Source organism: Dipodomys ordii, unplaced genomic scaffold (assembly GCF_000151885.1).
Source record: "Dipodomys ordii isolate 6190 unplaced genomic scaffold, Dord_2.0 Scaffold119, whole genome shotgun sequence".
Classification (NCBI taxonomy): Eukaryota; Metazoa; Chordata; class Mammalia; order Rodentia; family Heteromyidae; genus Dipodomys; species Dipodomys ordii.
Genome location: NW_012267335.1, coordinates 1,837,562 through 1,849,988, shown reverse-complemented (window position 1 = coordinate 1,849,988; position 12,427 = coordinate 1,837,562). Strand labels below are relative to the sequence as shown.

Genomic DNA, 12,427 nt, shown 5'->3' with positions numbered 1-12,427 from the left:
CTGCTGTTTCTCCTCAGGGATTGAGCATGGAGTGTCAGAGCTGGATGAATAAATCAAGAATCTGGGGCTAGAAAAAGAACGTTAGGGACGAACACATATAAATCAGGGTTGGTGGCTTGTGGGGCTATCTACGCCTCGGACCGCAGGAAGGACTACAAGAGGAGGCGGTGGGGACTACTAGAGGTCTTTCTCTTCCCAGTCCTTGTCTTGCGTACCCATCACTTCCAAGGTCCTGATGTTTGACATGACAGGTATAGAGAAGGCAAGGATCAAATGAGAATAGACAATTAAAACTCTGCAAATTTTCTCCAACAACAAGAAACATCAATACTCACTTTTTCGTTATAGATGTCACCAAGCATGGTACTTGCTCTCACAACATCGAGACTTTGGAAATTGTTCCTAGCAATTTTCACAACTTTTTCCAAGTATTTAATCGCTTCTGTCGTCTCTCCTTTGCTATAATAAATAACACAGGAAGCCATGAGAGTATGGTCTCACTTAATATCACAGTGAAAAGAGGCTATTTGGTTATCTCTGCTGTAGAAAATTCAGGGTGGTTGAATGAATGGGTCCATAAAATATGGTGTAGGCATACAAAGAGATAGTAAATGCAGTCATGAAAAGGACGTACTAGTACATATTAAAACATGGATGAAATTTGATAACATACCAAGTCCAAGAATCTAGATCACTCTATATATGATATGAATCCATGAAGACAGGAAGTAGATTAGTGTCTCCTAGAGGTTGGGCAGAGCCTGAGAAATGATTTGATAATGAATGCTGGATTTCTTTTTAAGGATAATATATAGGTCTTGAAATTAGTAATAGTCATGTGTACACAAACCTTTATGAAAGATGAATGCTGGTTTATTCTTCCAGCTTTCCTCAGCCTTGACAACTCAGATGTCAGTAACCCCACACATACGAGTGTTCTATATTAGGGTAAAATGTTCTAAGTTCTAAGTTCTAGCAGAGTGCTTGACATATCCCAGGCATTTATATGCACTGTGTGTGTGTGTGTGTGTGTGTGTGTGTTTATTATAGAGTTGAAAATTTGAGAAGTGAATTATGTCATTCACATCAGAATTAAGTTTGAAGGTAAACTGTGAGATCCTCAGCTGTGGAATTTATGACTAAAGTTATTTCAATAACATCAAGAAAATTTGTGGAGTTAGTGAATACCCTCAAATACTTGAGGACTATGTCTCCTAACCTTGAAGACTCTCACTGTCGACCCGATGATGAGATAACTATTAATTCTATGTGGGGCTCTGAGCTTGATTTCACTGTTTCCCACTCTAGCATTCCATCGGGGTACTTCTCCAGATCTCATAAGGAAGCTCAAAGGAATTTGATGAATTAATGAAGGCCAATCTGGGTGAGCACCATGATCTCTAAGTATTTATATAAGCTGAAAATAATTGTGACAGGAGACATCTTTGAACTCGTAACGATCTGAAATAGCTAGCATACGCACCAATTCACAGATGGCTTCTGTCTTCCTCCTCTGTCCTCTCCCTGGTTTCCATATCATAGCTCTGGAGTCACTGCTCTTAAACACTCTCTTCTCTCTCCAAGTGTTCTCTCCTCTCCGGCCTCCAGCACACTCAGCCTGCCTCTCCTCTTTCATTTCTAGATCACTCAGCACGACCCGTGGCCTCTGCCCACGCAAAGCTGACTCTTTCCAGAGCTCTGCCAGGGCCTTGCTCTCTCCCCAGACAATGCTTCCTGTGGGAAGTGTCAGAGACTTTCCATGGTGTGACCTAACTGCTAGGTGCTAATGCTTGGGAAATCTATTTCTGGCCCTGATTTCTCCTGTATTTTAGACCTAATTTCTCAGCTGTTCTTAGTGTACAACAGAACAAGTCTCTCCCAGTGGTTGTCTTCCAGGGTGATGCTGAGGGACAGGTTCATGGACTACTGCTTCAGGAGCAAACTCCATCAGTGTTTGTAGATGACCTAGTAAATTTTGTCCACAAATGGTATTACACATAACTTTTTTTTCCTGTTTTTTAAATGTGACTACACATTCTTTGGGCTATTTCAGAAACTCAAATTGACCTCTCAAAAATATGTTGAAACTATTCAAAATAGTTTAACAGAAGAAGTAAGTCAGAAACATTTTGACAGGAGTTTATATGAAACTTATAGCTGCATGGTTAAGGATGCTGATTTGCCTAACATCGCAAGATTTTCATAAACTGAGGTGTATTTGTAAATAAACCATGTTACTATGGATATTAGAAAGAACTAGGTGTGAATCTCAGCTTGGTTTCTCAGATAAAGATCTTGATCATGTTACAGTTATGACCACAACAACCACAAAATGCAAAAAAATTCAGTGAATAGCAACTACAAAAATGATACAATTATTGCTAGAGAGGGAGCTTTTTAAAAATTTCCCAAAGGAATGACAGAACTCCCAAATATCCCAAATTATTTTAGATTGCTCTAAAAGCAATACTACAGTAAATCCTTCTATTACAAATCATATGCTCCAGTCAGCAAATGCGTAGCCCTATAGCTAGCAAAGTCATTCATATAGCAACTGAAACATAAACAATGAATGTTGGTGGGTCAAAGATGGATGTAGAAGCTAGTCTTCCCTCAGAAGAGGAGAAAAATCAAACATTTTCCTACAGAAAGGCTACCGATTATTTGTGCAAGTTCAAGGCCAAGGTTAAAATGTTACACCAATATCAATTCCCGCCTTTCTATATGCAGTGCACAGGTGCAGCTGGAACAGCATATTATATGGTATAATCATTAAATTCATTCAACCAGACCTTAGAGAGTTAAAAACATATATTCTGAGGAACAGGACTCTTCGGTCCAAAGAATGAGAATGAAACAGTGCAGAATATTTGTGTATCAAGGTGATTTGAGTTTCCAACTGGGGACCCGGAACTGTTAACACCCAGGTCCCCTGACAACTGTCCAATTATGTATATCACACTTGGCCTACTGTTTGCCCTAGAAGTAATCAATAAAGGATTTGGTTGAGTGAACATAGATTTTGGCTGAACCAATGCATGAAAACTTAATCATTTACTCAGGGAGCAGAAATCAAATAGGGCAGATATGAAACAGTCGCCGAGGGGTTGGTTGATTGTCCCACTAAGTTTGTGGCCACAGATGAAACTCATCAGGCAAATGGGATCGGTGACGGGAGAAAATGTAAAAAAGCCGTTCTTCATTTCATGAATTAATAGGGATGTTTTCATGTAGTTTGGAGGTCATTTTTCGGAAATCTCGCATCAAAGCCTGGATGCTCCATTTTAAAGAATCTATATAAAATTACTAGGGCATGTCACTCCTCTCAAGAAAGAGGAAATTAATTTTCAGCTATAACAGAGAGGTAATTTTCACCCTTGAAACTTTGAACTGATTGATTTAAAGATCTCCACTGTGGAAAGTTTTCCAGGAAATAATTTAACTCGAGTTTGCAAGAAAATTTACAGTTGGTATGAAATAAACTCAGAGGAGGGTCTTGAGACCACTGTGTCTCCAACACAGTTTTTTCTTTCTTGTTGGCATTTAGATTTTCTCAAGTAGTTGTCCTGATTGGTTTGAGGAGTCATGGCATTTCATTAAATGAGTTACTCCAATAAATGCGAATATACATGAATGTGTGTGTGTGTGTGTGTGTGTGTGTGTGTATGTGTGTAAAAAAATTGAGGCATTCCTTTCTGCATTTACTTAGACTGTCTATGTAGGAATAATATTTACTTGGTAGATTTTTCAATTCACCTTTCTTTTGTTCATCAAGTATAATTCTGGTGTTTGAATAGTAATGTCTGAGGCCTTCACTCTACCAGCTGAGCTATCGAAGGGATGTGTCATAACATCACTTCTTCCCCTATGCCCTCACTTGTATTCCAAGTAAGGAGGAAAAAGACACCGTAAATACTGATTTTCTTTTATATTTAAACCCTGTGCAGTGAATGTTATTCAGGTCAATACAAAAACAGCACGACTTGTTCACTGCTCAAGCCTTTCTTAGTAGCTAACACAGGATCTACATCTAGCATCCACCAATGAGCAACTCCATATGACCAAATTCTCAATCTGGAGATAAGGGGCTGTGTTTTTCAATTGAGGGCTTACAATAAATTCTCATAACCATTTTAGAAGCTTCCAGCTTTAGAGCGAATTCACCTCTCATGCACGCTCAGCTGACAGCCCTCGCCACACTTATCCTAGTCATGGCCATCCTCTTCCATTTCCCTTAAGGAGATAAAATATGTTTATAGAGATGGGGCTACCTACCATTAGTAAACTGGTACAATTGCTTGGGTTAGGAAAAAGAGATTTAGAGGTGATGCTAACCTTCACACACAACTTGATTTATTTTTTTTTTACCTTCCACTACTGTAATTTCAACTATTTGGGCTGTGGTGGGTTTTTTTTTTGTTTTTTGTTTTGTTTGTTTTTCACTGGCTGGTAATCTGAGAACAGTTTAGGACTATGAAAGAGATAACGCGTGTGTGTGCGTGTGTTCATGTGTGTATGCATGTGTATGTGCATGTGTGCATGTGTGTGTGTGAACAGATGTTTAGTGAAGAATGTCAGACCCTTGAAGCCACATTTTCTAAATATGAGCACAAAATTCATATCCAAGGATTTGCTTATTTCATAGACTCTGTTCAATAAAGTGTCTCTGATAGCCAGGTGGGGGCCATCTACCTATATGGAATTTGGGGTTTTGAAACATTTGCCAGTCAGCAGATCATAATTTTGAATTCCTTGCACAGGTAGTAAGAGAATACCAGTGTTCCCCATAGCCAACCATGGGGCCCAATGGCAGGTTTGCAGTGGATGGCTTAGAGCTTTGAGAACTTTCCCTTGGGCCTCTAGAAGCTCACACTCTGCTGTGGGTAACAGAACATTATGAAATTAACAACTCCTGTTTACCAAACCAAGCACTGACAGCCTGATTGTTCATTAGTAGAAGGCAATGTTTGTAAGTGGGATTAGCTTCTCTTAGGAAAAAAAGGGGAGGAGGGAATAGAGACCAATCTTCTAGCTCTGTTACATGTTTGCCCCTAAGGCAAGATGCTGGGCTATTGAGTTTGGTTGGACGAGAACTGTCCCCATTCCTAAGCAACACACACTGGACGTCCCGATCCATCAGATAGCGCTGTATCCTTCCCCTCTCCCAACGCCAAATAATACCCCAGCAGCCAAAATGAAAGATTAGCTGCTGTTGTCACACGTTTATCTGATAATTGCTTAACTGGATAGAAAGAATTCAAATTTTGGAGTATTTGACTAAAATATTCCAGATGAGATACAAAGTGAACAAATGAGAATGACTTGAAACCAACCTCATGTCTCCAGAAGTTTCTTTTTCTTTTTGCTGGTCCTAGGGCTTGAACTCTGGGAATGGGCATTGTCCTTGAGTTTTTGCTCAAGGACACTTAAGCCACAGTGCCACTTCTGGCCTCTCCTGAGTTTTTGTTGGAGATAAGAGTCTCAGGACTTACTGGCCTGGGCTGTCTTTGAACTGCAATCTTCAGATCGCAGCCTTCTGAGTAGCTAGGATTACAGGCTTGAGCCACTGGTGCCTGGCTTAGAAGTTTCTAAAGTAAATATGAACAGCATCAGCAACAAAAGGGGCCTTCTAGAATTTGTCCTTGGACAGAGTGAGTACTTAGTATTTCTAAAAGAAAAGACATATTTTCCCCTGGAGTCTTACTCTAATTTAGTTTTTTATAAAACATTTTGTATTAGCAGATGGCAGTTGTACAAGGGAGTCTGTGATGTTTTCATATATGTGTAAAATGTACCTATCCTGATCAAATTCACCTCCTCTGTCATGTTCCCTCATCTCCACTCTGCTTCTTGACAAAATTACAACAGGTTTCACTGTTCTGTTTCCACACATGCCTATAGTAACCGTATTAACACCCACCGGAACCTGCTCTCCACTATCATCATTCACTTTGTTTTAGTGGATACTAATTGTACAAAAAAGGGATTTTACCGAGACATTTTGCACATGCCTACAGTAGAACTGTCTCTTTAGATTTGTGAGGACATATGGAAATACCATTTTATAAAAATTATAAACAACTTTTTTATTTATTTACTGCTCTGCACACTGAGCTCAGCTTTATCACCCCAAAACATGATGTTGACTCCATTCATTTTCTACTAACTTGCAGCAGTGATAACAAGTATTTAATAATCATAATTTAATAAAAATCAACTACACCAAAGAGCACAGAGCTGATTTCCTCCAAATAGACATGAACCTGAATACTTATCAATCCCTTATTTCAATTTCAACTTTGCATTTTAGAAAGGAATAGCTGGGCTGCTGTTCTGGGAACTGCACCATCTTTGTTTGGGGGGCTACAACACTCCCTGGTTGCTTGCCTTTCTTAGCGGTGGTTCGCCCTTCTTTTCTGAAGTAAATATCTATATCCCTTTGTATCTCTATATCTATCTTCCCAAACCACTTATCCAGCCATGACTGGGCTTTATTTTGTCTTTCTTAGGGCGCCTTCCATGTTATCAGCAGTGATTGTAAGCAGAGATTACTATGTTAGCAGTGGAAGTCCTTTAATAATCCCACTTTCAACCTGCTAGGCACTTCAATATGAAATTCCCTTCAAACAACAATTTTGCCTTGAAAACGCCACCTTTATATATCGAAATGGTATACACATGGGAGGAAATTTGGAGTTGACACAATCTTTATCTATTACTGCTATTACTCGAAAGTCATATTCTGAATCTAAGGAAACACACTGGAGCACAAGCCCTTGCCTTGAACAACTTATTGTTATTCTATCTTGGTTGCTACATAACGGATGATGCAATGGGACATAACAACAACTACAAAATAGCGGGCGAGGGGGAATCATTTATTTTTCCATCAACCACTATGCCATCAGAAGTTGTCATGTACATTTTGATCATCTTCTATTTTAAATGAAATTGGGAAGATTGGATTTTTTTCCACCCAACTGTGTATCTAGACATGCTCAAAGGAGAGATGTCTTAATGGATGAATCATGGTTGAAACAAATGGAAAGTTTCCTCCAAGTGGAGCCCTGGAAAGGTTATGGCAGCCAGAGCTACTGAAGCATACAAGGCAGTGCACTGTGAGTTCTGGGCTGTCTTAACCTGGGAGCTGTGACCTGATTTCTACCCTCGTCTCTTGCATCCAAGGTCACGGTTAAACTTAAAAAAAAATACTGAAAATAATCTGAAGGAAGAGTAAAGAGGAGCTTGATGCGTCTTTTAAAATACCATATTGGTTTAAAATAACTTATGAAGAAAGGGTCACTTAAGAAGGACACTGCTTAAAATTTAAGCAAGCAGTAATGGAAAGCGACAGACCTCAAACAATTTAAGTGTTTCGCGGTTGAGTGAATTCACAGTGACAGCAAGAAGGGGGTGCGCTAACTTACCACTGCAGGACCTTGGCTATTGCCTCATAGGCTCTCCCAAGGCTGAGATCATCGTCCTGTTCGGTAGAGATTTGGCTGTAGGTGTTCAGGTCCTAGGGAGAGAAATATATATTGAACAAAGCCTGCCCCCTTCCACTGATGGTTCATTTCATAACAGAAGAGACTGAGATTAACAGTTGTTTTTAATGTCTCAATGAAATGTCTTTTTTTCTTGATTAAAAATTCATGTTGGCTCAGTTTATTTTTATCTATAGTATAACATGTACCATGGCAATCTCTTTGAGCCATGACAGTGAGGTCTTACTTTGGTAAAAATAATAATTCTCTTGCACCATCCCAAATCTGCCAATGTATAAAACTTAGGTGTGAATAAATAATTGAATGGCTTCCAACATTATTTTAAAAGATGGGACTATTAGCTAAGGTAATATAAGGCAGATTATAATGTTCTACAATGCTAGTTTACATATCACTTTTCTTTCTATAAATAGCGATTTGAAGAGCATGAATTTAAGTGACAGGCATTCCTAAATCTATCATTTTATTAGATTCATAGCTCATCATGAGGATATTGTGTGATGAACACTAAAAATATTTCATACAAATGTACTTGATTACCACCAATCTCCTCAATAATCACAAGATTACAGCTGCCACAGCCAAACATATGATGTTAATTTAATTTAATACTGACATCATCTGCACGCTATAATTTTCCTCTTTTCTATTCCCCCCTCCCCTTGCAACGGCCACAAGGGGGAAAAATATACATAAAACAAAATCCCTTTCCTTTCTTCCTTTATCTTGACTTGACCCAACCTATTACACACATGAGGACACAGGAAATCTCCAAAGACCTCTATGGAAATCCGTTCTGCGCATCTTCTAAGAAAGAATTGCTGAAAGTCATTTGATGGTATTTGAGGGGAGCCAGTGGGGGGAGGGGCCCATATGGGCCCTGTGTACTAATGACTGCCTGCTTAGGTAGCCTGGAAGGCTTATGTATTAGGGCAGGACTGGCAGGACTTTACTTCTCTAAACTTAACATGTGGGAAATAATTTTAGGGAGGTCTGGGTGCTATCTCATAAAAGTTATTTTTAATGTAGTTTCCTTCAATGTAATACTGATGTTAACATTTACTCATGGATGTATCTTAACCCTACTAACTCCAAACTCATTCCTACTAAGCCTGCAATGGTAAAATTTTTTTAAAAAAATTAGTCAGTTTTAATGCGCAAATAATAATTGTGCCTAATTTACATTTTAGAGTCAGTCAAGCAGAGATTAAAATGCTCATTGCCTCTCTAACTTGTTTTTTTTATTTTCTAAACTTCAAAAGGTAGTTTGAGGGTGGGGGTCATAATTTAATATGCCCATCCGAGTGGACTGTAAGCCAAAGAAACCTTTCCTCCCTTCAGGCTGTTTATGAAAGGCATGCTGTGACAGGCCTTTCTGTCACATCAGCAAAAGTTTAGCACAACTGTTGTACCTACTATTTATAGTAGGTAAGGTATTACCTACAAATTAATAGGCATTGATCGACACAAATCAACTTGAAAAATTAAAGAGTAGAATCGATTTTACAAGTAATACTTCAAGTGAGAAAATGCAATGTGGAATGCTGAAGTATTGTTAAGCCATTCTGTGTGTTAGAAGCAAATCTATCATCGGGTTGTTTAAAATCTATCATTGCAAATCAAAGAGAGGCGAGAATAAAGAACCCCAAGGTATAAAATATTTTGATTGAAAAAACATGTATCTTTAGAGTTTATAGTCAGTGGATGTAATAGATGTGTGCTAAAAGGGAGAGGGTGCCACTGACTTAGCATGACACCATGTAAACTTCAAAGTGCCTGCAGCCATCAATAGTGCAAAAGTCACCAAAGTTGGAAAAGTCAGTTCATAATAATCACTGAGTGCTCCCTACCTTGGGACCCAACCTCCCAATAACTCCAATGAGCAGTGAAGACGCAGCTTTGAAAACAATTTCACTAGGCTTTGAAATGAAATCCGTATATTTGGGGAAACTTTTACACATAATATCCAGGTTCTTAAAATAAGATAAATACTGTTGGCCTCTATAAACCAAACTTGAAGTATAGTCAACATTGAAAATGAACATGTGCAAAATGTTTGGAAGAATTAGTTGCTGTAAAAGCAAGTTGTAAAGTTCGTCAATTTCTTTATTCAATAGCTTTCAGGTAGACATTGTATTTAAGTCAAGATTGTTACCTGCCAAGAACCTGAATAGGATACCTATCTGCTTATCTATTCTCTTTCATTTATCTATCTATCAATCTATCTATCTATCTATCTATCTTCCTACCTATCTATCATCTATCTACAAGACAGAGCGTAGAAAAGTGTCTTTCTAAGAAGAATAAGAATTGAAACTGGATTGGAATAAATTTTGTGCTTGAGCTTTAGCATATTTAAGGAGAAAACAAAGAAATTCTTGAGTCTAATACAATTAGCATTTGATTATTTCCTTTTAATGTATATAACTACTAGTTTACACAGAACAAAAAAGACAACAGACTTTTGGAAGAAAAGATAGCAGCCTGGTGTTTATCTCTCCTTCTGTCTTCTTATGACCCCATTGCACTTCTTTATTTTAGACAAGATTAAAACACAAACAATTGCAGCAGTCATGGCCCTGAAGCTCACACTTACAAACTTAGTTTAAACCTCTTTGATGATTATCATGCCACACTTAACTTTGCCAAATTGGACAGAAAACTCTTCAGTACAGCTGGCTACTTTAAGACAACATTGTTCCAGCTCATTTGTTTTAAAGACAATTAAAGGTAATTGTAGAGTCACATGAAGTCAGGAAATAATGACGAGAGAATCTGTATACACTTCACCCAGTGTCGCCAGGTCATGACTTCCCACATGGCTACACAATGGTATTGCATCCAGGAAACGGGCAATGGTGCAATCCGTCAATCCCACTCAAAGGACAGCAGTTTTACACACACTTCCTTGTATATGTGGGTATGTTTTATGCTATATTATTATATGTGTATCCATTCATGTGATTAAAAGTTCAAAACACAGAGATTTCCACTACACAGTTCCCCCATGCCACCCTTCCCATTCCCAGTTCATTTTTCTGCTTAGAAGAGGGGGTAGGGGAAGAAAAGAGAATGACAGAGAAATAGTTTGGTTCTTTTCCTTGAATGAAAAGTCTGCCTTGTGAAACCCATTGAAATATTTGGCATCTGTTCCCTACTCTTGTGGTGTATCTGCTTTAGTCTGGCTATTTGTAGTTCCCCAGCGAAATATCCCCAGCTAAGAAACAGAAAGAAACCAGTGGGTTAAACTCATTCATACTTCCATGTGAATGATTCAGGCATCACTAAGTCTGCCAGAGAAACTTTCAGCTTCAAAAAGAAAGAGCCATTTCCTTGGTATTTTATGTAATCTAACAAGTGCAACTTCCTTCCATCCCTCCTTTCCTCCCTCCCTTGCTACCTTCTTTCCTTCCTTCCCTTCTGTCCCTTCCCTCCTCCTTTCCCTCCCTTCTTTTCCTCTATTTCTGTACCTTCAGGAGAAAGATTAGATCGGATGCCACACCTCTACAGGTAACTTCTTCTATTGTCATTGCTTCTTGTTATTATTCTTTTTAGAACTTCAGCTGGGAAGGTGGCTCAGTGGTAGAGCGCTTGCCTTGCATGCATGAGGCCCTGGGTTTGATTCCTCAGCACCACATAAGCAGGAAAAAAAAAGCTGGAAGTGGCGCTGTGGCTCAAGTGGTAGAGTGCTAGCCTTCAGCTGAAGAGCTGAGGGACAGCACCCAGACCCTGAGTTCAGGCCCACAACCGGATCCTCCCCCCCCCAAAAAAAAGATTAATAATAGAACTTCAGAACTAGTGTGCCATGCAAGGGACTCTTCCAGGCCACTGTATTAGGTGTGACAGCTAGATCTAAAATTGTGTCTCTACTTCTAAATGCATTACTCCTTAAGAGAATAAAACTTACAGTCATTAAAAGGGCTATAAAAATGGAGTCCAAAGATGTAGAATATTTATGTATGTCATTACGTAGATGTTGAGTGTTCTCTAGAGGACAAGCCTTGCTGTAGGTCCTAGAACCTAGAAGATTCCCTGCCCTTTGTAACCAACATTGCATTTGGACAAAGAGGAGGCAATTGGCAAGAATATATAAATATATATGTATGTGTATATATATATATATATATATATATATATATATATATATGCAAGCAAGCAGATTTCAAACTCATAAGCTTAAAAAAATACAGCCAGGAGTGGCTCATGTGAAAAGAGAAACCCAATAAACTTTAAAGGGATTGGGTCAATAGTATGGGGGGGGGGGAAGGTTGAACAAATGTTTGGAGATGAGAACAAATAATCCAAAGCAAAGAAAAGGCATTTATCAGGATACAGAGAAGTGACACTATTCAACAGAAAAGCTTGCTGTAAGTGACAGGCTTTCAAATTATAATTACAAAGATTTGCTTATTGTTGGGACGGCAAGGTAGGTCATCCATTTCCATCCTGTTTATTCTGCATGCACAAAAATACCCAGGCCTCTGCAAAATTGAAAAAGAAAATCACAGTCTGTTCTGGTACTTCCTGGGAAGCAAGCATGTGTGGTCACATTCAAGATGGTCTGGCGAGCTGTCTTCTTTCCCAGTATCCCAAGTTTTCAAATATCATGTGCCTCCTGAATGGAGAAGAAATACTTTGCTTTTTCCTCCTGGCCCCTCACTGCACAATCGATACACACTACCAGATTACCCAGGCCAGGGACTCGAAGCTTCAGTGGCTTTGACCACCATCATTCCTATGTGAAGACAATCCTCAGATGTACTATATGAAGTAAATTCTGGAATCTAGCTTCTTTGAAATGGGCATATTGAAGCCGGAAGTGGTGCTGTGGCTCAAGTGGTAGAGCACTTGCCTTGAGCTGAAGAGCTGAGGGACAGTGCCCAGGCCCAGAGTTCAGGTCCCACGACCGACAAAGAAAGAAA

At 39.0% G+C, this 12,427-nt stretch overlaps 1 protein-coding gene across 1 annotated transcript in view; it reads right to left on the bottom strand.

The window, feature by feature from the left end:
* Positions 1–12,427, bottom strand: part of Ttc29 (tetratricopeptide repeat domain 29) — a 127,789-nt gene that overhangs the window by 43,959 nt on the left and 71,403 nt on the right. Inside the window, exons 8-9 of the mRNA XM_013029523.1 lie at positions 7,428–7,519; positions 336–459 (exon numbers count right to left, since the gene is read on the bottom strand). Of these exons, the coding sequence (XP_012884977.1) occupies positions 336–459; positions 7,428–7,519 (216 nt within the window). The remainder of the gene's footprint in view (positions 1–335; positions 460–7,427; positions 7,520–12,427) is intronic.